The sequence below is a fragment of the Brassica napus genome, chromosome C6 (genome assembly GCF_020379485.1).
Source record: "Brassica napus cultivar Da-Ae chromosome C6, Da-Ae, whole genome shotgun sequence".
Lineage (NCBI taxonomy): Eukaryota > Viridiplantae > Streptophyta > Magnoliopsida > Brassicales > Brassicaceae > Brassica > Brassica napus.
In genome coordinates this window covers 8,753,745-8,778,835 of record NC_063449.1, presented here as the reverse complement: position 1 = coordinate 8,778,835, position 25,091 = coordinate 8,753,745, and the positions used below count along the sequence as shown (strand labels likewise).

Below are 25,091 nucleotides of genomic sequence, written 5' to 3'. Positions count from 1 at the left end.
GATCTAAACGCGACGGTAAGTAACCGCCAAGCGCCTCCACGCCGAGAACTCGGCCGCCTAGTCCGCATTTTCGAACAAGGACTATACTACCACAAATAAACAAATGGGTTTTAATCTGAACCAAATGCAGTTATGTGCCCAATTATTTTTCTTAAAACAAAGTAACAGTTTTTTTTTTAGTTTAAGAACACCATTTTGTTGTTATTGTAGATGAATAAAAAGTTTAAAACATTATTTCTAGATCAATGCAAGTCTTTGTTCAATTATTTTTTTAGTCTAAGAATATCAAAGAATTTAAGTTTCTAAATTCTAAAAAGTAGAGCAGTGAAAGAAACATTTGGATTAGTTTTTGAAAAGGGCGCAACATAAACGAAGCCTCACAGGCCTTTAGATCCATCAAAAGCCTTAATGGGCCTTTCGATCCAACCAAAAGCCCTAACAAGAAAAAAAATGTGAGAGAAGAAAACCCTAGCTGCTTTATATAAACTTTTTTTGTGGTCTCCTTCGTCTCTTGACGCCGAAACTAAAGTTTGTTTCTTACGCGCATCCATCCGCTTCAATGGTGATTTTCGATTCTCATGCCTCAATCTCTAACTACCTTTATGCGCCTTCTCTCTCATCTTCTTGTTTTCTGATTTTGTTGATTGCAGACGAAGGGAACGGGGAGTTTCGGAAAGAGGAGGAACAAGAGTCACACTCTCTGTGTCAGATGTGGTCGCCGCAGTTTCCACATCCAGAAGAGCCGTTGCTCCGCCTGCGCTTACCCCGCCGCTCGCAAGAGGACCTGTATGCTCCTCTCTCTCTCTCTCACAGCTATTCATTTCGATTAAGAAATGGGTCCTTTTTTTTGTTTGGATTCGTGTTTTAATTAATCTTCATTTGAATTAGTGTATGTCTCAAATCTCATTAATTCTCAGACAGTAACTTGTGTTTCGTCGATTAAGCTTTTGTTTCTGCGGTAATAATCAGACAGCAGTAGAAAAGATAGATGATTTAGTTTGTCATGTATGTTTTGAATCATTCTTACACTTTAATTAGTTAGTATATGCTTCTACTTCCTAATAGGATAATGATGATATCTTGAGTGTTTGCATATCTAATTTATTATCAGACAGAGCTAGTGTTTCTTCAATTAGACATCTACTTTAGTCTCTTTATGTTCAGCTTCTTTGTTTCATTTTTTTTATTTCTTCACTGACAATGATGTATTTTTGAATTTGAGTAATCTGCAATATCTGATTCATGTGTTTTTATTTATGTAATCAGACAACTGGAGTGTGAAGGCAATCCGTAGAAAGACTACAGGAACAGGAAGGATGAGGTATCTTCGCAATGTGCCTCGCAGGTTCAAGACCGGTTTCAGAGAGGGTATGTTTTAGCGTTTTCTTTACCGTTCACCAAATTGAATCTTGTTTGTTTTTGTAATCTTACTATTCCACCCTTTCTCTTGCTTAGGTACCGAAGCTAAGCCAAGGAACAAGGCAGCGGCTTCATCAGCTTAAACTTTAGTTTTTGTGCTTCTGAGTTTGTTCGCAGGATAACTGTTATTGATCATTTGATTAGTAATATCTTTCGTTGTGTTTTCTTCTTCTTTTTTTAAAAAAGTTTTGAACTTAGGATGAGATTTCTTTTGCCTTTGCAATTTGCAAGGCTCTTATTCCATTTATGTATTTTGTGTTAGACCATGCATCAAGGTTCGATCGTCTTTTATCGACTGTGTCCATAACTGTCCAGCTGCATGCAGTTGTTATTCGGTTGTTTTGGCAATTTGATCTTGTTCTTTTTATTTAGTACCGTAAAATCATGCCTTCAAATCAAAGTTGGCACTGTTATTATTTGGTTAATGAATCGAATCTTCGTAGTATAAAAGTTAAATGCGATTTGTGTAGAAGTTACAAAAAATGCGATTGCGTAGAAGTTGTGTATACAAAAAAAGGACTATATTTCGACTATTTATCAGAATTTGCTACATAGTTTGTTATTACAAATCACTTTGTTCTAATCTGATTTATTGGTGCTCGCCGTTGCTGTTGAAGATATTGTAGTGCCACTTTACAGTTTGTTAATATCATATCATAACTCGAGTTGAAAACATTATAAGGTGATTGCTACATAGTTTGTTATTACAAATCACTTTGTTCTAATCTGATTTATTGGTGCTCGCCGTTGCTGTTGAAGATATTGTAGTGCCACTTTACAGTTTGTTAATATCATATCATAACTCGAGTTGAAAACATTATAAGGTGATATTTTGACATACTTGTTAGGATATTATTGAAAATAGAAGTTCAATGTACATCGCAAGTGATCGAACTAGGCCTGGGATTCATAACCGAATACCCGAACCGGAACCGACCCGAAATGGACCGGTTCGGTTTCGGTTCTAGGCAATTTATCCGATGGGTATTAGTGTTAATTATCCATGGGTATCGGTTCGGTTCCGGTTTTTACCCGAAACCGAACGGGTACCCGTTTAACCCGAATTCTATGCTTAAAAAACATAGATTTGTATCTTTCGAGGGTTGAACCCGGGTTGGATAGGCAAAGCAACAACTGCAATACCACTAGACTAGTTCAACTTCGTTGTATTTAATACATATTACTAATATATATACGATTTCTATTAACTTTTTTTAAAAAAATAAAATAAATAAATAAAAAACTGGTATATAATTATTTTATTTTGTAAATATTTATATAATTCACATAAGAAACGGGTACCCGGAACCGACCCGAAACCGATAGTACCCGATCCGAAACCCGAACCGAAATTTACTAAGTACCCATTGGGTATAGAATTCATTTATCCGAAAAACCCGGACCCGATCGGATCTTATCCGAACCCGAACCGAATATCCGAAGTCCCAGCCCTAGATCGAACCGGAGAAGATAACTATTGAGACGATAACTTAGGTAAAGAACAGTATTGCTGGTTTCTAAATGTCGAGCATTTTTGGATGGGTTGGTAGGTTTGACAACACATTTGTATAGAGTGATGATCTTCTCTAAAGAGATGCTAATCTGAAATGTTATTTAGTGATCACTGATGATGGTTTGACTTCTAACCTTATTTATAAAATAATTATATTTTTATTGTACTAATTAAATCTCATATCATCTGTATTATTAAAAGAGAAGTACCCGTTTGAAAATGTTCTTACTTCATTAATTAAACTCCTTTTTTTTTGCTTGTCTTTTTCAGTTGCATTTATGAAATATCATAAAACGAATAAAACTGTCTAATTTATTACTTGTCTTTTCAGTTACATTAATGAAATATGCTTAAATGAATTTAAACTTCATATTTTATTGTTTGTCTTTTTCAGTTACCTTAATGAAATATCCTTAAATAAATTTAGACATAATGTCATTTAATCAACCAAAAAAACTCATAAGTTATCCTTACGTGCATAATTTTAATAATGGAGATTTTTAAAAACGTGCATCATTAAAATGTTACCTAAAACATGCAACACTAATATATAACATGCATCAATAAAACTAGAAAATATTTTTTTAATATTTTGTTATAATTGTTAAAAAAAATAGTGAGTTGCATTTCAAATAAAAAAGTAAAGATATTAAAAATATTTTAATTAAAATATGTAAAATTTAATATAGTTTTAAAGAAATGGTCAAAATAAAAAAAAATTACACATAAAATAATCATGATTTTTGTTAACTGGGCGGATCATTATTTATATGATATCGCACCCGAAAGAAAAATTTCTGTTTTTAAAATTATCTAATTAACGCTATACTCATTTTTTATATTTTTTATATGATATCACACATTCGTAAAAAATAGATAGTTTAAGATGCAAAAAAAAAATATTTACTTAATGAATATAATATGAACGATTATTACAAATACATCATTTAATAAAATAAATAATTAAAAATTAAAAATTAATATCTGCGCTGCAGAGTCTAGTTCATTTTAAAAAGTAGCTGTAGTTAAGACGAGCTAATAGTCAATGGTGCTTAAAAGTCTTAAAGCAGCTGAAAAGTGAAAAGTAATAGCAGTAGTCGGACCCATTAGACCGTTTGGTTTGATCATTACTTTCTTAAGTTGGTTTTCATAATAGAGAGATTATAGTAGGAAAGATTAATTAGTAGGGTCAGTTGTGGAAATAAAAAGATATTTAAAAATAGTGTCCTTTTCTTTGCCGTAGTTTAGTTTCGCCTTGTGTCTGAATCACACGCGAAACACCAGAGAAAGAAAGAACAGAGACAGTTTCTTGGCCGGAAAAAAATAAATTAATACTTCCGCCAATGTCGTCTCGCCGGAGAGTTCTTCTGAAAGTCATCATCCTCGGAGATAGCGGGTCATTTTACTCATCTCTTCGATTTCTATTTGATGTGATTTATTTCTCCATTGATAAGAGATTTGTTTGATGTTTTATTTTTTTTTTTTTTGTTCAGGGTTGGGAAGACATCGTTGATGAATCAGTACGTTTCTGAAAACACAGATCTATATATTTGAGTATTAAACATGTTTTGATTTTTAATATGGAATTCGATTGTGGTTGATTGAATTTGATGGTTAGGTTTGTGAATCGCAAATTTAGCAATCAGTATAAAGCTACGATTGGAGCAGATTTCTTGACTAAAGAGGTTCAGATTGATGACAGGATCTTCACTTTACAGGTTTCATCTTTACTTTTGTCTGAATGAATTAAAATATATTAGTTTGTTCAAAAAAAAACATTATTAGTATTTCTTTTCTTTTACTTTTCATTTATGATTTATGATTCTTCTTGGAATATTCTTATTGGATCTCCCTAACTTACTGTGACTTTTTAATGTTTTGGAATATTCTTATTGGGTCACCTCTTGCATTACAATGTGGATTTGTAAGACTATAATAAAGTTCTGTTCATAATACAGATATGGGATACGGCTGGGCAAGAAAGGTTCCAAAGTTTGGGAGTTGCCTTTTACAGAGGAGCTGATTGTTGTGTTCTTGTAAACGATGTCAATGTTATGAAATCTTTTGAGAATCTTAATAACTGGAGGGAAGAGTTCTTGATTCAGGTCTCTTAACTCACTCCATCTGCCCATATCATTCTACTATTTGGATCCCTAGTATTTTTTTTGCTGTTATAAAATCAAAAATCGTTTCAATGTTTAGGCTAGCCCATCAGATCGTGACAACTTCCCGTTTGTTGTGTTGGGGAACAAGACCGATGTTGATGGTGGCAAGAGCCGAGTGGTCAGACGCTTTGTTTCTTCTTTGTCCTTTTGTTTCATTTATGCTCAAGTCTCTCATATATCTCAAATTGTGTCAGGTTTCTGAGAAGAAAGCAAAGGCATGGTGTGCATCTAAAGGAAACATTCCTTACTTTGAGACATCTGCCAAAGAAGGATTCAATGTTGATGCGGCTTTCGAATGCATAACCAAAAATGCATTCAAGAATGAACCTGAAGAAGAACCGTAAGTAACACACATCTGTTAAATTTGCATTGCCACTAGTTGTTGTAGTCTTAACATCTTTTCCTCTGAATAACTCGCAGGTACATGCCTGACACTATTGATGTTGCTGGAGGTCAGCAACAAAGATCAACAGGGTGTGAATGCTAATCAACCAAAACGTTTCTTCTTGCAGAGAGAGAGGGTACTAATATGGCAAATTTTATTTTGTACCACACAATATCAAGTGTAATGTCATTTCATTGAAACGAACTTTTTTCCCAGTTCCACACAATATTAAAAAAAACATGTAATGTGACATTGTGATCTCTCTCTCGCTGTCTCTTCTTATGTCTACATATCCTCAAAACTTGACTACAATTCATCCTTAGCAGAACCACCTCTTGGTTTCAACTCTTCGTTGATGAAAACAGCCATGTCCTTGGCGCTCAATTTAGTTGACAGCTTTAACTGTAAAACCAAGCAGGTTAAGATTAAAACAAAAAGTAATGAAGTCGAAAGGGGGCTGAGCTATTATTACCGGTTCCTCCTTTTCACCGGATTTGTAGAGTAATATTGTCGGATAATCATTAACCTGTCATCAACAGACCAGTAAGATTAGCTCATGTTTCAGCAAAATAGCCAGTCTTTGTTGCATGTAAAGATTTGATTCACCTGTAGTTTAGCATGCTCATTTGTAGACGCATCAATTCTTGCGAAAACAAGATTCTCAAAGCCTTTGAAATGCTTAGCCAACTTTACGACCTGTTTGCTCATTGCCTCGCAGTTCACACACCATGGTGTATGTACCTGTTTTCAGTTTCCCCCACACAAGATCTTTCAGTTAATAGAAACTATGGTTTATGGCAGAAAGGTCTTTTGGGTCTACTTACCTCAAGAAGAACATTCTCTTGACTGTTTAATACCAACTCATCAAAAGTCTTTCCTACCACAGTCACTATGCTTGCGTTTTCCTGCGGTTCTCATAGGGTTATTTAAACTTGGCTAGTTTATGGTCTCAAATATATCCATCAAAGAGGAGTATAATTTCCATTACTCACATTATCTGGAACTGGCTCTGACCTATAGTACTGCGGTATGGTTCCATCAGCAAGTCCTGAACAAAATTTCTAATTTGCAAATCCAATACAGATCACTTGAATCAGTTGCTATATGAGTATTTGAAAATGAAAAGACATAAAAAGACTAAAGAAAAAAGATGTACTTCAATATTGCTTGGTGATGGATCTGACTCGAGCAAATACTTGGAGTTGAGTTTGTTATCGAAAGCAGCAACCTGTTTAAGAAAACAATAGATTAATCCCACAGTGGCTTGTAGCTTTCTTATCAGTAGATAACAAAGTGTCAATCACGCAGAACAAGTATAAGAAACTTACAACAGTTTTGTTCGCATGCTCTATTCCGAACAAGGTCAAGAATGGCATGGCAAGGTTCTCATTTGTTATATCAATATATATAAACATAAGCTGCAAGAAAAATAACAATAAACGTTAAGAGAGAAGCTAAAGAACTAAAAAATATCTGGTCTTTAAGACTCAGCATCAGAAATACCTTCGATTTAAACTTTCTTGCAAAATCTTCAAGAGGCTGAGCCATATTCTGAAAGTCATCAGCCTTGGCAAAGATCATAACCTAACCAAGGAAGAAAGGAAAACAGAACTAAGATTACGCGAGCACATAAAGATAGAACCGAAACTGGTAACAGGTACACACTGAAATGAAAAAATCTTCAAACCTGAAGCTTGACAGGACTGGAGTAAACCCAAGCAGTATTGCTTTCACTCAATTTTGTAACCAATGGAAACTTGTTCTTGCCTAGAAACTCTAATATCTTCTCCATATTGTAAGATCCCTCTGCATAAACCACATAAGACTTGTCACCCATAATTTCGATAACACATCACAACAAAACCATCTTAACAAAAGATCAAACATAATAACAAGAAAGGTCTTACAACAAACAGCAGCAAGCTTACCATATGCAGTGTACCTTTCAGCTTCAGTTTTCACCATCCCAATAAACACATTACTTGTCTTGAGCTCAGGAAACAGAAGCTTGGCAACTTCGCTATCACTTGTTTCCACAAACTGGATCTCATCGTCAGATTTTGCAGCTTTCAGGAACTCGTTATATTCAGAACCCTAAGCAAACAAACAAACAAACGAAATCAGCAACTTACATTGCAAAACAAGCCTACATAATTTCGCATTCTAGTGATATCCAAATACCTCAAACTTGTTGAAGAGACCAACAACGAAAGTGTGATACTTTTTCAGAAATCTCTGAGCTTCATCAACTGTATTAACTGTAACGATGGGTGCACCAGTCTTCTTCTGCACCCAGATGACTATCTCCTCTCTGAACAATAACAACACAAATCTCTCAGAGATACCATTAAATTCAAACATCATATCTCTCAAAAATACCATTTAATCTCTACAAGCCAAACTTACGCTGAGAATCCACCGGTGTAAGCCTGAGACGTGCCGTTAACGAAGAGAAGAAGCGTAGGGAACCCCTTGATCTCCATCTCCGACGCGACCTTACCATACCTATCTCCGTCGATCTTCGCCATCACAACCGGACTCCCGATCTCCTTCAACGCCGTCGCGGCCTCCGAGAACTTCGGCATCAGATCCGCGCTGCGGGCGCACCAAGGCGCGTAGCCTAGAACCATCACGAACTCGTTCCCGCCGATCACTCGCCTCGCGTTGTCGCCGCTGAGCTCCAGCACGATCCTCTGCGCCTTGCTCACGGTCTCCGCTTCGGATTGCTGGTGGTGAGGAGGAAGATCTTGCTGCAGCTGCTCGTCTACCGCAAGGAGCTGTTCGAGATCGTCGGATCCGGGTTCGTTAGATGATGAGTAGGCGGAGGTGAGGAGTAAGAGGAGGATGAAGGTGAAGAGAGAGGATTGGGGTTTAGGATTGATCGACATTGTTCTTCGTCAGAGTGAGATTGATCGGAGTAGTCAAATGAGAAAGAAGAAACACTACAAATCTCACCGGGATTTATGAGTCAATGGACGTATGTTACTTGGGCCCTGAATTTTCTTAATGGGCCTTTTGATACCAGCGGGCAACGGCCACACACCGACACTTTGCGAGGAAGCTCATGCTTGGATGTTCATCGGTTTTATTTTGTCTTAGATAATTTTTACTCTGATTACTCTATAAATTGTGTACTTTATAACTGGATATATGATTCACTCTTTAGATATAAAACAATATTTTACTAGACGTTTTATCCACACATACATAATTTTTTTACGAATATTTATTCATTCGAATCAAACCAGCACGATGAATTATTATTTATGTTTTCAAAATATGTCTTTGGCGGCAATGTCATTTAAAAAAATGTTTTAACTTGATTAATACTTTATTATAAATTATTTTATATCTTAATTTAAAAACTTTATAATAGAAAAAATATATTATTTCAGATACCAACAGTATGTTTTAACTTAGAAATTTTTGGGTGGTTGAACCTCTAGATTCACTAACCAATAGTGTTTGAGTATTTGATATTTGATATCTTTTAAAAAAGGAAACAAAATTGAATTTCCAAATAAGATTATATTTTTAAAATAAAACAATAAAAATACATAAAAATAGTTACAATAAATAAATATTGTTAAACCGTTAGCAAAATACTAAATCTTATATCTTAAATCCTAAACTCCAAACCCTAAATTATAAACCTTAAATTTTGGATAAACCGTAAACCATTGGAAAATTTTAAACTCTAAATCATACATTAAAAACTAAATCTTAATAACACTAAACCCTAAACCATAATCACTAAACTATAATCACTAAACCCTAAACCCTAATCACTAAACCCTAAACCCTTAGATAAACCCTGAACCCTTAGATAAATTATAAACTCTAAATAAAAAATATTTAAAATTAAACCCTAAAATTTATGATTTATCCAAGGGTTCAGAGTTTACCCAAGGGTTTAGGGTTTAGTGATTAGGATTTAGGGTTTAGTGTTATTAAAATTTAGTTTTTAACGTATGATTTAGGGTTTGAGATTTTCCAACGGTTTAGAGTTTATCCAAAGTTTAAGGTTTAACGTTTAGGGTTTAGAGTTTAGGATTTATGGTATATGGTTTAGTATTTTACTGAAGACTTAACAATATTAATTAATTTATTTTTTGTAACTATGTATTTTTATTATTTTATTTTAAAAATATAATCTAACTTGGATATTCAATTTTATTTTCTTTTTAAAAGATATCAAATATCAAATAATCAAACACTATTGGTTGGTGAACCTAGAGTTTAAATTTAGGGCAATAATTTCTGAGTTTTTATTCACATGTACAGCCGTATGTACTTGTAATCAATTATGCACCTCTCCAACGTTATCCATTAAAGGCCGAAGACAAAAGGACATGGAAACACGTAAGAGAGAGACGCATATTACTCAAAAAGAGTCATTACACCTTTAAAATAAATTATTTTCTTACTGTCTTTTCTTCTTTTAACCTACCGAAAATATCAGCTTTGTCGCCTTTTTTAAACAGCTTCGTCATTTTCAACTTTTTGACTAAATTAAAAACAAATTCCTGAGTTCAAACATTAAAGAACACAAACGAGTACTTTTGTGTTCGTGCCATTGTGTTTTCTTTATCATCCAAGATCCCGTGAGGAAGCATCGTCTCAAACCCAGTCAAGAAAAACGACAAAGGATTAAGTTACAAAAAAAAAAAAACGACAAAGGATAAAGGTTGGGCACATTTTCCAAGAATTTTCCCAATGCTTAAATAGGAGTTAGACACATTTTATCTCCGTATGGGCTTTTCTTTAATTTGTGTCTTTTTGGTGTCTATAAATATTTGGTTGTCTGTCTTTTCCCTCTGCAGATTATCTGAAAAACGTTTTGAGAGAGAAAGAGAGAAAGATTGAGAAGATGTTGGAAGGAAAAGCAATGGTGGAAGATTCAGACATGCCAGTGAAGATGCAGGTTCAAGCCATGGCTTTAGCTTCTCAAGCTCTTGATCTCTTTGATGTCGTTGACTGTAAATCCATAGCTGGCCACATCAAGAAGGTTCCATATTCTTCACTTCTATTTCCTTATCATCAAACTATTGGATACACACATACATTTTTTACTCCTAATTACATAGTCACCATAAATCAATTTGTAGTGGTCCCATGGTTAGAATCTTCACTCTCAAATGACTCGAATCCTAGTTTGATAATTTGTAGTGGTCTTATGGTTAAGATCTTGATTTTTATAGATAACTCAAATGAATATTTTTATTGCATCAGCATCATCATCATCATCATCATCATCATCACCATCATCTATAACTCATTGGATGATTCTATTTATTTTTAATGAATTCAGGAGTTTGATGAGAGATATGGGAGTGGATGGCAATGTGTGGTGGGATCAAATTTTGGATGTTTCTTCACACATTCTAAAGGGACTTTCATCTATTTTCAATTGGAGACACTTAAGTTCCTAATTTTCAAAGGCGCTTCTACTCCTTAATAAAACAAATCCTGAGCCAATGTCATATATTTTTCCATCCTTCTATGAAAATCTGTGAAAGAAAAGCTTTAAGAGCCTATCAAGATATTTTCTCTTCTGTTGCTCTTTATAGCTTTGTTTGAATCCAGGTCTGTAAATAGAGCCAAGATGGGAAATTGATTTTAATGAAGTTGGGGAGAATTTTGTTTCCAGGTTTTATCATGTGTTTGTGTGATCAACAAAAGTTTACATGAAAAAAATAGAGTTATATGTGAGCTTTTTCTGCAAGGAAATCCGTTCGACCATTAAAAATTCAGTGAATAAAAAAGACAATGAAAACATAGTAAACAAGGAACAAAGTTCTTTTTCTATGGGATTCGGTTTTAAGTTTAACCTTTCTTATTGGATCTAAAATTTTGAGCATATTAAACCATCTTCATCGTTAAGGGGATTATATTCAACTATGAATTTGAAGTAATTTATATTGAAATGACAAATTTATCGTTATTAAATGTAAATTTTATAAAATATTTTAAAATTTAGTATTATTGAATTTGTCATTTTATAAAAAAACTCAGAAATCTACTGTTATTGGAAAAAAAATGATTGTAAATTTTAGAGTGGTTCATGTTTTTTACGACTTTAATTCGAGTAGATTCCTTAGTTTAAAATACAAAAATTCAGATCTCATGTTTTTTTTAATATAAAAGTTATATCAAAAAATTTAATTCACCTAAACTAATCAAAAAACTCATTAAAAATCAAAGCATCCAAATATAGTTGGATTTAAAAATGAAAAATAGAAAAATTAGATCAAGAATGCATAAAGAATGAAAAGAGAAACAAAAAACTTTTAACTCTGACTAATTTTTAAGAGACTCTGGAAATTTGCCTTCTCCAACTGGCTCACTTTTGCTTATTTGTAAAATTTAATCACAAATGTAAAGTATATTCAGATAGTTAGAGCATCTTTATCCATGAAAAAAAGAGCATTTAGAGGCTGGGTCCCACCAAAAATCCAAGCACCGCTGTTTCTGCCTGCTAAATAAGCGTCGTGTTTCCTTTGTTGCTTGTTCTGTTCGTGGGTTCCACTGACACGTGGCAATCCACGATTGATTTTTTTTTTATTTTTTTAATCAAATAAAAAAATAATAAAAAAAATAAAAAAATAAGTGGGGTGCTGGGATCAATATGGCCTTATATTACAATTATGAGAATTTTCAAGCCAGAGTACGCTTTATGCATCTACAGTCCAGTCATTCGAAACCTTAATTTGTGTTTAACCGTATTGTATCTGGAAAATACTTTTAACATCCATTAGTAAAATTTCTCTCTGTCCATAGACATAGTTAATCTGTTCGTTTATGTTTCAGCACTATCTTCATACATCCGTTATAACATCTCTTTTATTAAAATGCATACATAATCTCCACCAACAGTAGATTCATTAATTGACTAATCATCATTAGCACAATTCGTGGGCAATGTCCCATCCACTCCGCTTAATATATAGTAAACTATTCGGATCCTTTAAAAATAGAAGCCTTACAAGATGACATTATCATCCATATCCTTAATTTGATTTAGGATCTTTTATCTTTTCGGAAGCAACAAGAGAAAAATAATAATACTTACAGGTAAGGGTTTGTAACATGTCCTCCTTGATGATTTAAGACTGGTTTTAGAAAAAGCATATTTGAGAAATTTATTTTCCAAAATATCGTGCACCCCACATTCCACCAAGTAGTCACTTAAAAATAGTAAAAACATTCCAAAGAATAAATATATATAATTTCTGACCAGATTCACTTGTTTATGGTTATTATGGACAACGAATCATAATAGTTACTAAAATAAATCAGATATTTAGAAAAAATTAAAACCATTAACAGGAAGCAAACAATGGTGTTCTGTATTTGCTAAGTCTGAAAAATCAAACACCGTTTTTGGTTAGTTTAAGTTTCTTTTTTCTCTCCATAATCTCCTAAAACTCCTCTTTATTACAGGATTAAGAAAACAAAAGAGATTAAAAAAAAATTCAAAATACAGAATTCTTCTCATTTTTTTTATTATTTTAATTAAGAAGGGTCAAAGCAATGGAGCAAGAACAAGAGAGCTACAAATCAAGATTGTTTCATTTCAAGAACATGAGCGAACACTCAGCTTCACGACGTGTTAAAAGCTGGAGCTCAGATTGTGTCGATACAGACAATTTTGATGAAGATGACAATGACATGATGATGTTCAGAAGTCAACCCGGAAAAGCCAGTAGCGTTGACCGGCCGTCATTGCCTTTAAGCGGTGGTGCAACGCCCAACCGCAACGACAAGCTTGCCGCTCCGAGGATGGTTTCATCCGAATCGATGGAGGCGTTACAAGCAGGTGAAAACCTAATGAATTGATTCATATCCTCTAAATTTCTTGTCTCCCAAGTTAAGGCTTAAAATGTTCTTGGGAGGCAAGTTAGGGCAAATATAACAAAGTTTCTGCTTATGTTATTACAGCAATGGACCAAATGAAAGAAAAGTTTTCGAAACTGCTTCTTGGAGAAGATATGTCTGGAGGAGGAAAAGGCGTTTCTTCAGCTTTGGCTTTATCTAACGCCATTACCAATCTAGCAGCGTCTGCGTTTGGAGAGCAGAGGCGTTTAGAGCCAATGGTGGCTGATAGAAAAGCGCGGTGGAGAAGAGAAATTGGATGGCTTATCTCTGTGGCCGATCATATAGTTGAGTTCGCTCCAACGCAACAAACAAACAAAGATGGAACTTCAATGGAAGTCATGTCAACAAGACAGAGAACAGATCTTCTCTGCAACATTCCCGCACTTAAGAAACTAGATGCAATGCTTCTTGTAAGAACAACAACACAATTTTACTAAAATATAATCTCTCATTTTATATCCATTTTCTTGAAATTGTGACATTTTTTGTTTTTTTTTTTGTTTGTTTTCAGGATTGTCTTGATAAATTCAAGGATCAGAACGAGTTTTATTATGTCAAAAAGGATTCTCCTGATTCTGGCGAGACAAGAAACGATGATAAATGGTGGTTACCAGCGGTTAAAGTCCCACCTAATGGCCTCTCAGAGATATCAAGAAGGTTTCTACAGAGCCAAAAGGAATGTGTTAACCAAGTCCTTAAAGCTGCAATGGCAATAAACGCTCAAGTGCTGTCTGAAATGGAGATTCCTGAGAGCTACCTAGAATCACTTCCCAAGGTTAATTACTCAACAAAAACACATAAACATTCACCAACAATCTGTTAATGATCCGGTCCTTACCGATGTTTTTTCTTTTATCGAAAACAGAATGGGAGAGCTAGCTTGGGAGATGTGATATACAAAATGATAACAGTAGAGATGTTTGATGCAGACCAGTTCCTAATTGAAATGGATTTATCATCTGAGCACAAGATTCTTGATCTAAAGAACAGAATCGAAGCGTCGATTGTGATATGGAAGAGGAAAATGGTGCAGAAAGACACAAAATCTGCCTGGGGATCAACAGTGAGTACTGAGAAGAGAGAACAGTTTGAAGAAAGAGCTGAAACTATCTTGCTTCTTTTGAAACTAGGGTTTCCTGGAATCTCTCAATCCACACTTGATATCACCAAGATTCAATGCAACAGAGTAAACAAAAAAAAACCTACAAAATGCACCTTGTAAGATGCTATTTTGACCCTTCTGATTATTAGGGTTTGGGTTTGTTTTGCAGGATGTAGGACTTGCTATATTAGAGAGTTACTCAAGAGTGCTTGAGAGTTTGGCTCACACGGTGATGTCAAGAATAGAAGACGTGCTATACGCTGATCAACTTACTCAAGAACCTACAAATGCATCTAGTAAGAATAGATATACTGTTATAGAGACAGAGAAACCGAAGGAGGAACGGATTAGTTTCTCAGAGGAAAGGCTTTCAGGGACATCACTCTCAGATGTTATGCAATGGGGTAACAAGAACAATGAGGTGAAGAAAGAAAGCTATTATGGAGGAGATAAAGAGAAACCATTGTTGTCAAAAGTCACAGGTATTATGACAACCAACAAAAAGAGTTCTTATCTTGAAAATCTTGGAACTATGAGGAGTCCAACCGCAAGATATTCTTGAGAAAAAACAAATCTTGTAAAATTAGGTTTGAAATGCAATTTTATTTGTCCATGATTCAAATGAAAAAAAGCTCACCATTGTGTTGTAGCAGACTTGACATGCAATTTTTTTTTCATTGATTCATCATAGCAATTAACACAAGACAATATACATAGATCAGTAACAACACGAGTTCAGAGACTTGGGAAGAAAGTTTCTGATGTTTTCATGGGATTTAGAAAGCTAATTTAAAGCTTGCCGCGAGGACCGAGCTTAGGCTTCTCTTGAGGACCTCTCTTGATAGGAAGAACATCACCAGTTGAGGAAGCACTGACATAAGTAAGCAGAGAGCCTCCTCCAAGAATCAAAAACTTGAGAAGCAAACCTCTCTTTGTGAAAGGAGCAGCAAATGTCTCAAAGAACTTGCTCTGCAAGCAAAGTCTCATAGTCACAATCATTTTCTCAGAATTTGAAGAAGCATATAAGATATTTAGGGTTTCAAATAAAAAACCTGAAGTGGGTTGTAAGGAGAAGGAGCATCAGATCCATACAAATCCCATTGTCCTGTTGTGTTACCTAAATCTTCTAAATCAAAGTAAACGCTTTTGTCTCCATACTTGGCCACCACGGCACCAGCCCTAAACCCAAAAGGAACATTCTCATTAATCTCAATCCAAGATTCCAAATAAAAAGGCTTTTGATATACCTTGTGGATTTGGGTTTGAAGCTTTGGCGAGAAGGCTTGATGAAGAGCTTTGCTCCGGAGAGAGAGCTTCCTCCGAGTCCTTTCACGGCGGAGGATGGTTGAACGGCGGCGATGGTTGCAAAAGATGCCATGTTTGTCAGACCAAACACACAATAAAGACTTCTCTCCTTGTTGTTGTTGCCAAAGTAAGTGAGTGGATTGTTGTCATTTGTATAGCTAGAGAATCTACTTCACTTGGATCATGTTCTAACACGTGGCGAAATGGGTAAGAGATTTTTATGCCACTGATGAGATGCCACGTGGATTAGAGGAAGATAAGGCTATCTAAATTTGTTTCTTGCTATTCAATAACAATTACTTGGACGTTCTCTTCTTCCTCAGATTAACGAGAAATCTCTAAAATGGCGTCTGTTTCTGCAAGTTTGCCTCCACCATTGCTGCTCACTCAGAGAAAACCTAACCTCACATCAGTTCAGAAACTCCCATTTTCTCCTATTCGAGGTAATGATTCATCACTGTAATTGTTTAATATGAGATCGAGTTTCTGAGTTTTGAGCTTCCTTGTAGATAGAAGAAGCCATAGCATGGGTCTTGCGGTGAAAGCTAGTGGCAAAAGTTCTGAATCATCTGATCTCGACGTCATTAGTTCAATTCAGAATGTTGTAAGTCTCCAAAAACCTCTGCTCCATTTAAACACACATGTATGTGTTAAGTTTTGATTTGGACATTGTTTGGTTTCTTGGAATGTAACTTGTTTCAGTGGGATAAGTCTGAAGATCGTTTAGGTCTTATTGGTTTGAGTTTTGCTGCTATTGTGGCTCTTTGGGCTTCACTTAACATCATCACGGTATAGTATAAAACACTTAATAAAACCTTTTTGGTTGTATATTTGTTTTAAATATTCTGAGATTTTTATTTTTCTTCATTAGGCAATCGACAAATTGCCTGTTATCTCCTCTGGGTTTGAACTAGTTGGTATCTTGTTCTCAACGGTAAGTAAGCTTTGACATCATATCAACGAATATATATGGACTGTTCCTTTAAGTCATGTAACCTAATCGTTGTGTTTTGCAGTGGTTTACATATCGATATCTCTTGTTCAAACCCGACAGGTAATTTAAATCCTCATTTAAACACGATTCTGTTTTTATAGCCGTAAAATTTCTGAGTCTGATGCCCTATAAATTTTATAGAACTGAAGTTAGCTTTTTTAAAATTCTGATTTAAGTAGTAAGTTTCATATCAAATGTGGATCTTGAAACCGAATGAAAGTGTCTTTCTTTAATCTATATTTCTCTCCACTTTTTTCAGAGAGGAGCTATCCCAAATTGTCAAGAAATCAGTAGCGGATATACTTGGCCAGTAAGGCAGTAAAACGCATGTGTTATTCTGAGATGATTTGTGATTTGTCACATGATAGCTGTTGTTGTTATCTCGAGTCCAGTTTCATGTACTGAACCTGTAAATACTATATTGTGGGTTTTGGTTGCTGTTTCTTGTAAACGAATCAATCATTTCATATAAAGAATTAAGACATCAGGATCAGTTTTAGCTTAAACAGAGTTTATTTATTAGTAAAATCTTAGTATTCATATTTATTTTCTAGAAGCAGAACATATAATTATTTATATATCCAAATAAAATGTTTTGGGTGTTGCAATTTTCTTTCTTAATTTTTTTTGTATTGAATAACACGTTTCCTATTTTAAAATTAGAAATCAAAATATTTCGTATCAATCTTAAAGCCTACTTGTACAAAAAAATATGATTCAAATTTTGAGTAGACCAAGGAATATGATATTTAATCAGATTTATTTGGTTTTGCTCGCAACTTGTTTGAAAAATTAAACAAAATAAATCGGAAGGTTTGGCTCAAGACGTTGACTTTGATTAAGACATATACTCGTATAACCCATTGACTTCCACCCACTCAACCCTTGAAGAAGTCAAAACTTTAAATGTGAACTATGTAATCCGAAATCTCTACTTTCTTTTCGGCGAAAGAGATTACAAGTTTCTTTGTTTTATTAATAAGAAAAACGCAACTTTTCTATTGAATATTATTGGATTATTTCATACGCCAAGGAGAAAAATAAGAAAGCTTCTCCTTCTATAAATCAACCCTTCACATCAAGCTAGCTCAGCTACACTATACATATCAACCAATGGGTCGTGTTACTACTCCACAAAGGGAGAATCCAGATGGCAGTTCACCAGTTCAGCAAACCGGTATACCGGTCCAACAAACCGGAGTTCCGATGAGCCAATTCGCACCTCCGAGTTATCATCAAGCTAATGTTAACATATCGGTTGGGACTCCATGGAGGAGTGGTTTGTTTGATTGTCAAGAAGACCAAACCAATGGTATTGTATCCATACTGTTATAGCAAAATATTCAACATTAATGGACTCACTAATCTTTATTATTATGTGCAGCCGTGATGACAGCAATCTTACCATGTGTGACATTCGGACAAATAGCTGAGGTGTTGGATGAAGGAGAGATGAGTATGTTTACGGTTTACACAAATTGAAACCGAGATAAGATTATTCATTAATTTGAAGCTCATATATGCAATTGTTTATGCAGCTTGTCCACTTGGAAGTTTCATATACTTGTTGATGATGCCGGCTTTGTGCTCACAGTGGGTGATGGGATCAAAGTATAGGGAAAAAATGAGGAGAAGATTTAATCTTGTGGAAGCTCCATATTCAGATTGTGCCACTCATGTTTTATGCTCTTGTTGCTCTCTTTGTCAAGAATACAGAGAGCTCAAGGCTAGGAATCTTGATCCTTCTTTGGGTACTAACTTTAATCTCCTCTATCAAAAAAATTTGAGTTAGTATAGCCCATGAAACTTTTACTTATATGTGTTCAAATGCTGTTAGTCTAATCGGTTAGAAGGAGAAGTATTATAACCTTACTTATAAGAAAGAAAAAAAAGAGAAGTATTATAACCGGATTTATGTATAAACATACTGTACGTTTAGAATACTAAGCATGCTCTAGAAATACTCTGAACTTTTCATAGAAGAAATAACTTTTTAATTATATAGAAAGGAACATGTGTATATATATTGAATATTGTTAAGAGTGTGTTTATAACTGCAGGTTGGAATGGGATACTTGCTCAAGGGCAATATGGGAGTGAAGCACCAGGTAATGCACCACCAAATCAATATATGACTAAGTAAACATTTACTCTTAGTTAAGCTCCATATTTGATACACATTATTTGCGAGCGTTATAAAGTGCAAGTGTGTTCATTCAAAAAAATAAAATAAAGTGCAAGTGTGTTATATGTATTAATTAGTTAAAATGATTACAACGGTTTGTTCAAGTGTATGGGATTTGTTGTTGTTGTTTTTATGTAACTAAATTGGTTTGATTTTTTTTTATCAATTGTTGACTATTGTAGAAATGTTATTGTTGATGTAACTAAATTGGATGTTGTTTTTGTCAACGGGTTCGCTCTACCATTTTCTTAACCTGACCTCTGCGCTTTTAACTTATTAAATAAGGGTAAACGTCAATTCAATTGGTTTTCAAAGTTGCAGTTTTGGACGTGGATAATCAATTAGTTTACTTTGTTTTAAATTTTCATTTTGAAAAAAAAATTATACAATAAACCAAAATTTGTTGATGATTAAAAAATGTGATTTTGCGGGTTTAAGACCTAGTTAGCACAATTGACATCCCTACTTCTTTCTTTGGTTTTGTCATTTACTTCGCTTATTGATTCTGAAAAAATGAATGTAAGATGTAAATTAATAGTCTGGAATTTACACTCTTACAACAATCTCTTAATTCTTTATTTGGTTATTTGCCAATTTTCTCTCTTTTTGAATAATTTATATTCCGACAAAAACCATTGAATTTAATTTTTATAGTTTCGTCTTCTTAACAGTTCATCTTCTCTATTTATGGATCTTCGTCGTTCTAAGACCATTTTCATCTCTACTCCATATTTTACTCTAAAATGAAGTAACGAATAAAAAATAAAAACATTAATCTATAAATAGAATAATTTTTTTCTTCGTTATTTCATTTTTTATTCCATTTTGAAATAAAATATGGAGTAGGGATGGAGATACCCTAATTTCCAAAAGAGCCGTAATATTCGATAGGAGAAAAAATTAAAAAAAAAAATTGACTAAAGAATTTTTTAGATGGATCCTCGTTTTTAACCTTTTCTTTTTATTTCCTTTTAAATTGTTAATTAAACAGTTCATAATTCCTTTTCATTTTCTGCCAAACTTTTCAGAGCATACCTGATGATATTTTAATGGTTTTATTTCAAGAGTACTCTTATTTCAATAGGCCTATATCATTTTACATAATATAATAAAACGAAGAAACAAACCAACAGTATATACACAGAAGACACCATCAATTGCAATAACACAATAAACACAACAAACAGTTTGGCCTGTAAAAGAATAACATAGCCAAGAATAACAAACCTTTTTGTATCAAAACCCCTAAAATGCAAACACACAATGTAATCTAATTACAAATCTTATATTATAGACCTTAATACCTGAGTACAACACACACACCAAATGCAATAGACACCAATCCTATAGACAAAATACAATCTTGCAAGATCTTTAATTCCTTTAATTTGTTTTAACAACGCCTCTTAGATCTTCTTTTTCAAAGCCTTTCCGAACAATGTCAAGCAACTCCTCTTCTTCTCTCACACCATTAACCCTACCATTCCTCACCTGGTCGACCAAAGGACCATACGACCAGCTACATATCATGTAATAGATCACATTGATGAAGCTCATGATAGCCAGTAGCCAGTAATAATAGTTGTAATGACCCTTGTTAATGTTGTCTGAAACCCAACTATCTTCACCATTTCTTGAGGTGAGTTCATTGACGGCGTTGAGGATCACACTAGCCAAGAGACTAGCCACAGCCATACCTAGACCAAACAGAGACGCTGCGATGCTAGACATGCTTTTAGGAAACTCGGTGTAGAAAAACTCGGTCTGTCCTATCGCGGTAAGAGCTTCTGCTAGCCCGTGTAACACATATTGTGGCACGAGCCACATCGCCGAGATGTCTACAATAGCATTAGCATTGTTTGCATACCCTTGGCTTAATGCTTTCTTCCTTCTCAAGGTTTCCACCATCGCGGAAATCGCCATTGCTAAGAATGACATGAATAGGCCTAATCCCATTCTTAGCTTAACGCTTAGCCTAAATGGTCTACCCCGGATCTTTGAAGCCAATGGGATGACGGCACGGTCATATAGAACGACCCACATGGCTAGGGCTATGATTGTAAACATACCAAACGATCCAGCTGGTACTTGAAAACTACCATGGCGGCTCAAGCGCCTGTCCATGGAAGTGGCTTGCAGCAACTGAAACGAGCTTTGGCTAGTGTTTATGGACATCATTATACCTGTGGACCATATCGGTATGACTTTGATCAATGCCTTAAGCTCTTCTACTTTGTCTGTTGTGCATAGCCTCCATGGTTTCAAAGCAAACCCATCTGACCCAATCTCCTCCTCGCGGTTACTTATTAAACAAGCTTTATTCAAAAACCTAATCAAGAGAAAATCAAAAGTTAAAAAGAGAGCATCATGTTTCTTGTATAACAAGCTTTGTTCAAAAAAACTAATCAAGAGAAAACCAAAAGTTAAAAGAGAGCATCATGTTTCTTGTATAACAAGCTTGGTTCAAAAAATTAATCAAGAGAAAATCAAAAGTTAAAAAGAGAGCATCATGTTTTTATTAGACCTAATGAAGAGTATGGTCTTTCTTGCTTGTAAAGTAATCAATAGAGTTGAGAAAAAATATATTTATATGAAGTAGATTTACCTCAATTTGTGGCTTGGAGCTTTGAGTTCAGAATCTTTCATGTGATAATAAGTAATTGATGAGTCCTGCTGATTTGGTAGACTTAGCTTCCTGTTCACGTAAGCTGCAACAACCACTTGAGCTAAACCGGTGAAGAGACTCTTGCTCACATTGCGTCTAACATAAAGAGGAAATGCAAGAACAAACAGAAAAGCAGCGATCAACATGAGAACCGCAGGCACACCAAACCCTATTCTCCATCCAAGATGCTCTTGAATGTAAACAATGCCAGTGAACGCGATAAGTACAGCCACAGCTGAGGAAGCATAGTACCAACCAAAGAAACTCTCCAGAACTCTTTCGTTCTTAGGATTCTCTTTGTTGTCTAACTGATCAGCTCCAAAGGCTAACGAACACGGTCTGATCCCGCCTGATCCGATCGATATAAGGGCAAATGCAGTGTACAAAAGAGCCAACTGAGATGCAGTTGCGGAACCACAGTGGTTTCCAGCCGCTGTGGGATCGCATGGTGATGGCTTCACTTGTGGTAACATTGCTGTAAGCCATAGAAGCACCATTCCCTGTGATATGATTCAAAAATGACCCGGTTAAATTTTAACAGCCGGTCATATGCATAGACAAACGAAATATTGGCATATGGTCTATAAATTCTAAAAATAATTTACACAAATATAAGTCTCTAAAATTGTTTAATTTTTTTATTAAAATCCTTACTAAATTACTTATAGCCCACAATGTCGGCTAACGAAAACATTACATATCGTTATGTTTAAACATTTTTAACTAATGAAAAACTTTGAAGAAGAAAATTCCAATATTCATATCGGCAACAAAACCGTGACCACGACCACATATTGGTAGATCAAATGTAAAGTCTTATGTCATTAACCCTACCAAAATTAAAATCAAAAGATAGGGATAAATAATTGTACCAACATGTCAAATCAGTCGACATTAACAAAAATTCAGACATCTAATAAAATTAAAAACAAGATGGTCGACTTTACCCAAGAATAGGACAAGTTGTACAAAACTATGGTCACACACGGTTGAAATTGCTTAAGCCTAATAACATCTACATGTCGACGACATGCTATATAGCCTTATAGCCTATGAACAAAACCAAGCTTGGCCCATAGGGAACAAACAATTCAAAGTCGCATGCATTGTATTAAAGTTATTCAACTTCGAGATACCCTCTTATTCAAAAAAATAATAAAACCAAACGGACCTAAAACCAGCCGATGCATATGCATGCAGACACATATAAAAGTTTCTTTTAATAAGTTTTATTTGTTTATATAATAATTGTAGTTTTTTACTTTATTTATTATCCAGTCACACACCTTTCTTTTGATCTGCATAAATGGAATATTGTGACATCTGAAATTATGGGTTTGCCTTGTGGTCACTTATGAGTCATTCACACCACTTACAAGGGACATCTTAAATTTAGCAATTATTGAAAATGAAAATTAGATATCGCAAAACACATGGAATTGGCACGCTAAAAATTAATTTGAAAACGACTTTTAGTGCAATACAAACATAAGAAAACAATAACGCAGCAATGTTTTTCATAGGACGAGTCCTAAATGTCTTACAAAGTCACATGCAAAGTGTGAAAATTACTAAAACTGTACAAAATTATTATTGTTATTGTATAGTGTAGTTTTAATTCAATATTATATAATATGACGTTATTAATGGAGAAGGCCACCTATCTAATGGTACAGCAAAGATGAAAACGACTGAAACTAAATTAATCCGCTCCAATACTATGCATTCGAATATTCAATTTTTTTAAAAAAAAAAATCGATAATTTATTATAAAAAACCTGAAAATAAAAGAAAAACCTCGTACCACTATCCTTCAACAATTTTTTTTTTGTAAACGTTAATGTTTTGAAATATAAATTTATTTTCATATTTTTATATATATTTTTATTTACTAGATATTTTATAACCATTATACTCATACAACTCTTTCGCGATTGATTTAATAGAATATATATATATATGTTAAAAACATTTTATGTTATTTAATATTCATATTCATCTTTAACCAATTTATATTATTGAACAAAGGGAATATTATTGACAAATTATTATTTAAAACTACTTTTGAAGGTATAAAATATAATTATAACGGAAAAGTATATGGTAAGAACTTAAAAAAAAAAGAGTTTGTCCGTTTTTTCGAAATCCGTTACGGATTCTATCAGTCTAATGACAAGCTAGTGAGTAGTTACGAAAATTCACAAACCGACAGCTAAACCGGAAACTTTTTTTTCTTCCTTTTGTTTAGTTCGATCCGAAGCGAGGTTGGATATTTCAATTCCGGTTTAAGAAAAACCAAGTTACACCGTCGTATTTCAGCATCGAAACCAAATGAATTAAACAAGCGTCTCAAATCCAAGCGAGAATGGTTAAGGTAATCCGATTTAGTGATTCTTGCCAGAATTTTTTTTGAAGAGATTGAAAATTACCAAGAAACTGGAGAGAGATGCAATGGCGATGGTGAGAAACCGGCCTAAGTAGGAATCAGAGAGAAAAGCACCCAAGAGAGGAGTGAAGTTTGTTGCAGCGGACCACATGAAGAGCACATTGGTTCCTTTTGCTACTCCAAATCTGTAATCCCTGATTAAGTACATAATCATGTTTGGTAATAATCCATAGCTCGCCACTTTCTCAAACGCCTCGTTAGCTTCACCATAATAATTAACAATATAAATTAAATATTCAGAAATCAAAGAGAAATGATAAATGAGGATTAGAGATTTTGAAAATGTAAATATACCTATGATGAAGGGCATAGTGATGATTCCACCCTTTGGTTTCTTTTCTCCATTGAGTTGGATTTGCTTAGCCTCTGTTTCATTTGTAGGGTTCTCCATTGTTTCAGTTTGTTTGGTGGATGAACACTATGGTCTGGTGAGTTTATATAGGAGAGAGACAGAGGAAGGTAAAAGGAAGAAGAAGAGGAAGATCTTTGTCTTTGTTAAGTGATTTGAGAGTTAATGCGATTTTGTTTTCAGATAGAGAGGAATCTCTACCTCATTTTCACGATAAGTGTGCAATTTATAGTAATATATAGGAATATCTGCTTCATTTTCAGACAGGTTAGTGAAATAGTACAGTATATTAAAGGGGAATTTTAATTTAGACGGTGTAATCAGAATTTGACTAACATCGACTTGAATAGAAATAATTAGATATTTTCTACATATGTATTTTTTTGCTATTCATATATATATATATATATATATATATATTGTTATTGGTATTTATTATATTTTGCTTCTAATGTATTGCAATATTCTTCCTTTACTTTTGTTCTCTTTTACAGAGACATCATTTGTAGTTATTACTTATAATAACTGTATGTAAAATATGAAATATCTCCCTATAATTTAGTATATGTTAACATCAACCAAAATAATGCATAAGACATTTTAAGTAACAAAACCAAAACGCGGAAATATGTTTAGATTCTTGGTTTCTAATATTCAAAGAATGTAAAAAGACTACATATTTTCT

The 25,091-nt window shown here is 34.2% G+C and overlaps 9 protein-coding genes across 9 annotated transcripts; 6 read left to right on the top strand and 3 right to left on the bottom strand.

Annotated features, from left to right (window-relative positions):
* The first annotated feature begins 416 nt into the window (after window positions 1–416).
* LOC106390917 (60S ribosomal protein L37-2) lies at window positions 417–1,786 on the top strand. Its single transcript, XM_013831469.3, has 4 exons — window positions 417–562; window positions 651–786; window positions 1,267–1,368; window positions 1,456–1,786. The coding sequence occupies exons 1-4, from the start codon at window positions 560–562 to the stop codon at window positions 1,500–1,502; spliced, it is 288 nt and encodes a 95-aa protein (XP_013686923.1). The 5' UTR covers window positions 417–559; the 3' UTR covers window positions 1,503–1,786.
* Window positions 1,787–4,083: 2,297 nt separating this feature from the next.
* Window positions 4,084–5,734, top strand: LOC106390576 (ras-related protein RABG3d-like). Its single transcript, XM_013831073.3, has 7 exons — window positions 4,084–4,328; window positions 4,426–4,452; window positions 4,551–4,650; window positions 4,891–5,037; window positions 5,135–5,215; window positions 5,292–5,437; window positions 5,518–5,734. The coding sequence occupies exons 1-7, from the start codon at window positions 4,276–4,278 to the stop codon at window positions 5,582–5,584; spliced, it is 621 nt and encodes a 206-aa protein (XP_013686527.1). The 5' UTR covers window positions 4,084–4,275; the 3' UTR covers window positions 5,585–5,734.
* On the bottom strand, window positions 5,657–8,424 carry LOC106406302 (protein disulfide isomerase-like 1-5). The gene is made up of 12 exons (XM_013846927.3): window positions 7,889–8,424; window positions 7,664–7,793; window positions 7,411–7,576; window positions 7,170–7,288; window positions 6,986–7,066; window positions 6,811–6,900; window positions 6,639–6,710; window positions 6,475–6,543; window positions 6,307–6,387; window positions 6,089–6,223; window positions 5,955–6,008; window positions 5,657–5,884 (listed from the first exon to the last, which is right to left on the bottom strand). The coding sequence occupies exons 1-12, from the start codon at window positions 8,368–8,370 to the stop codon at window positions 5,789–5,791; spliced, it is 1,575 nt and encodes a 524-aa protein (XP_013702381.2). The 5' UTR covers window positions 8,371–8,424; the 3' UTR covers window positions 5,657–5,788.
* A 1,571-nt stretch (window positions 8,425–9,995) lies between these two features.
* LOC106405530 (dynein light chain LC6, flagellar outer arm) lies at window positions 9,996–11,131 on the top strand. Its single transcript, XM_013846051.3, has 3 exons — window positions 9,996–10,169; window positions 10,306–10,490; window positions 10,794–11,131. Exons 2-3 carry the CDS (start codon window positions 10,353–10,355, stop codon window positions 10,938–10,940), a joined length of 285 nt encoding a protein of 94 aa, XP_013701505.1. The 5' UTR covers window positions 9,996–10,169; window positions 10,306–10,352; the 3' UTR covers window positions 10,941–11,131.
* A 161-nt stretch (window positions 11,132–11,292) lies between these two features.
* On the top strand, window positions 11,293–15,184 carry LOC125588732 (rop guanine nucleotide exchange factor 11). The gene is made up of 5 exons (XM_048760460.1): window positions 11,293–13,301; window positions 13,424–13,770; window positions 13,872–14,135; window positions 14,226–14,546; window positions 14,632–15,184. Exons 1-5 carry the CDS (start codon window positions 13,016–13,018, stop codon window positions 15,022–15,024), a joined length of 1,611 nt encoding a protein of 536 aa, XP_048616417.1. The 5' UTR covers window positions 11,293–13,015; the 3' UTR covers window positions 15,025–15,184.
* On the bottom strand, window positions 15,118–15,956 carry LOC106345743 (photosystem I reaction center subunit VI, chloroplastic). The gene is made up of 3 exons (XM_013784915.3): window positions 15,710–15,956; window positions 15,515–15,641; window positions 15,118–15,431 (listed from the first exon to the last, which is right to left on the bottom strand). Exons 1-3 carry the CDS (start codon window positions 15,838–15,840, stop codon window positions 15,252–15,254), a joined length of 438 nt encoding a protein of 145 aa, XP_013640369.2. The 5' UTR covers window positions 15,841–15,956; the 3' UTR covers window positions 15,118–15,251.
* A 4-nt stretch (window positions 15,957–15,960) lies between these two features.
* On the top strand, window positions 15,961–17,254 carry LOC125588733 (protein CURVATURE THYLAKOID 1C, chloroplastic-like). Its single transcript, XM_048760462.1, has 6 exons — window positions 15,961–16,210; window positions 16,277–16,371; window positions 16,470–16,556; window positions 16,639–16,701; window positions 16,784–16,821; window positions 17,021–17,254. The coding sequence occupies exons 1-6, from the start codon at window positions 16,111–16,113 to the stop codon at window positions 17,073–17,075; spliced, it is 438 nt and encodes a 145-aa protein (XP_048616419.1). The 5' UTR covers window positions 15,961–16,110; the 3' UTR covers window positions 17,076–17,254.
* Window positions 17,255–17,769: 515 nt separating this feature from the next.
* LOC106404681 (protein PLANT CADMIUM RESISTANCE 8-like) lies at window positions 17,770–19,112 on the top strand. The gene is made up of 4 exons (XM_048760461.1): window positions 17,770–18,073; window positions 18,146–18,217; window positions 18,300–18,512; window positions 18,822–19,112. Exons 1-4 carry the CDS (start codon window positions 17,875–17,877, stop codon window positions 18,902–18,904), a joined length of 567 nt encoding a protein of 188 aa, XP_048616418.1. The 5' UTR covers window positions 17,770–17,874; the 3' UTR covers window positions 18,905–19,112.
* Window positions 19,113–20,083: 971 nt separating this feature from the next.
* LOC106405899 (protein NRT1/ PTR FAMILY 1.2) lies at window positions 20,084–24,662 on the bottom strand. The gene is made up of 4 exons (XM_013846455.3): window positions 24,352–24,662; window positions 24,041–24,258; window positions 21,552–22,111; window positions 20,084–21,275 (listed from the first exon to the last, which is right to left on the bottom strand). Exons 1-4 carry the CDS (start codon window positions 24,446–24,448, stop codon window positions 20,330–20,332), a joined length of 1,821 nt encoding a protein of 606 aa, XP_013701909.2. The 5' UTR covers window positions 24,449–24,662; the 3' UTR covers window positions 20,084–20,329.
* Window positions 24,663–25,091: the final 429 nt, after the last annotated feature.

What these genes read in the sequence shown, in the direction of transcription:
- LOC106390917 (XM_013831469.3), top strand. An exon ending in CGCCGCTCGCAAGAGGACCT is followed by an intron (nt 787 to 1,266) that starts GTATGCTCCTCT and finishes TTATGTAATCAG; the next exon opens with ACAACTGGAGTGTGAAGGCA. An exon ending in CAAGACCGGTTTCAGAGAGG is followed by an intron (nt 1,369 to 1,455) that starts GTATGTTTTAGC and finishes TCTCTTGCTTAG; the next exon opens with GTACCGAAGCTAAGCCAAGG.
- LOC106390576 (XM_013831073.3), top strand. Translation starts at nt 4,276, where the DNA reads ATGTCGTCTCGCCGGAGAGTTCTTCTGAAAGTCATCATCCTCGGAGAT. An exon ending in GGGAAGAGTTCTTGATTCAG is followed by an intron (nt 5,038 to 5,134) that starts GTCTCTTAACTC and finishes TTCAATGTTTAG; the next exon opens with GCTAGCCCATCAGATCGTGA. An exon ending in AATGAACCTGAAGAAGAACC is followed by an intron (nt 5,438 to 5,517) that starts GTAAGTAACACA and finishes AATAACTCGCAG; the next exon opens with GTACATGCCTGACACTATTG.
- LOC106406302 (XM_013846927.3), bottom strand. Translation starts at nt 8,370, where the DNA reads ATGTCGATCAATCCTAAACCCCAATCCTCTCTCTTCACCTTCATCCTC. An exon ending in ATGAGCATGCTAAACTACAG is followed by an intron (nt 6,009 to 6,088) that starts GTGAATCAAATC and finishes TGTTGATGACAG; the next exon opens with GTTAATGATTATCCGACAAT. An exon ending in CCGGTGAAAAGGAGGAACCG is followed by an intron (nt 5,885 to 5,954) that starts GTAATAATAGCT and finishes TTGGTTTTACAG; the next exon opens with TTAAAGCTGTCAACTAAATT.
- LOC106405530 (XM_013846051.3), top strand. Translation starts at nt 10,353, where the DNA reads ATGTTGGAAGGAAAAGCAATGGTGGAAGATTCAGACATGCCAGTGAAG. An exon ending in TAGCTGGCCACATCAAGAAG is followed by an intron (nt 10,491 to 10,793) that starts GTTCCATATTCT and finishes TAATGAATTCAG; the next exon opens with GAGTTTGATGAGAGATATGG.
- LOC125588732 (XM_048760460.1), top strand. Translation starts at nt 13,016, where the DNA reads ATGGAGCAAGAACAAGAGAGCTACAAATCAAGATTGTTTCATTTCAAG. An exon ending in GATGGAGGCGTTACAAGCAG is followed by an intron (nt 13,302 to 13,423) that starts GTGAAAACCTAA and finishes ATGTTATTACAG; the next exon opens with CAATGGACCAAATGAAAGAA. An exon ending in AACTAGATGCAATGCTTCTT is followed by an intron (nt 13,771 to 13,871) that starts GTAAGAACAACA and finishes GTTTGTTTTCAG; the next exon opens with GATTGTCTTGATAAATTCAA.
- LOC106345743 (XM_013784915.3), bottom strand. Translation starts at nt 15,840, where the DNA reads ATGGCATCTTTTGCAACCATCGCCGCCGTTCAACCATCCTCCGCCGTG. An exon ending in TTCAAACCCAAATCCACAAG is followed by an intron (nt 15,642 to 15,709) that starts GTATATCAAAAG and finishes TTTTGGGTTTAG; the next exon opens with GGCTGGTGCCGTGGTGGCCA. An exon ending in CTCCTTACAACCCACTTCAG is followed by an intron (nt 15,432 to 15,514) that starts GTTTTTTATTTG and finishes CTTTGCTTGCAG; the next exon opens with AGCAAGTTCTTTGAGACATT.
- LOC125588733 (XM_048760462.1), top strand. Translation starts at nt 16,111, where the DNA reads ATGGCGTCTGTTTCTGCAAGTTTGCCTCCACCATTGCTGCTCACTCAG. An exon ending in CTTCACTTAACATCATCACG is followed by an intron (nt 16,557 to 16,638) that starts GTATAGTATAAA and finishes TTTCTTCATTAG; the next exon opens with GCAATCGACAAATTGCCTGT. An exon ending in TTGGTATCTTGTTCTCAACG is followed by an intron (nt 16,702 to 16,783) that starts GTAAGTAAGCTT and finishes TGTGTTTTGCAG; the next exon opens with TGGTTTACATATCGATATCT.
- LOC106404681 (XM_048760461.1), top strand. Translation starts at nt 17,875, where the DNA reads ATGGGTCGTGTTACTACTCCACAAAGGGAGAATCCAGATGGCAGTTCA. An exon ending in GTTGGATGAAGGAGAGATGA is followed by an intron (nt 18,218 to 18,299) that starts GTATGTTTACGG and finishes TTGTTTATGCAG; the next exon opens with CTTGTCCACTTGGAAGTTTC. An exon ending in GAATCTTGATCCTTCTTTGG is followed by an intron (nt 18,513 to 18,821) that starts GTACTAACTTTA and finishes TTATAACTGCAG; the next exon opens with GTTGGAATGGGATACTTGCT.
- LOC106405899 (XM_013846455.3), bottom strand. Translation starts at nt 24,448, where the DNA reads ATGGAGAACCCTACAAATGAAACAGAGGCTAAGCAAATCCAACTCAAT. An exon ending in CATCTCTCTCCAGTTTCTTG is followed by an intron (nt 22,112 to 24,040) that starts GTAATTTTCAAT and finishes ATCATATCACAG; the next exon opens with GGAATGGTGCTTCTATGGCT. An exon ending in GCTCCAAGCCACAAATTGAG is followed by an intron (nt 21,276 to 21,551) that starts GTAAATCTACTT and finishes TCTCTTGATTAG; the next exon opens with GTTTTTGAATAAAGCTTGTT.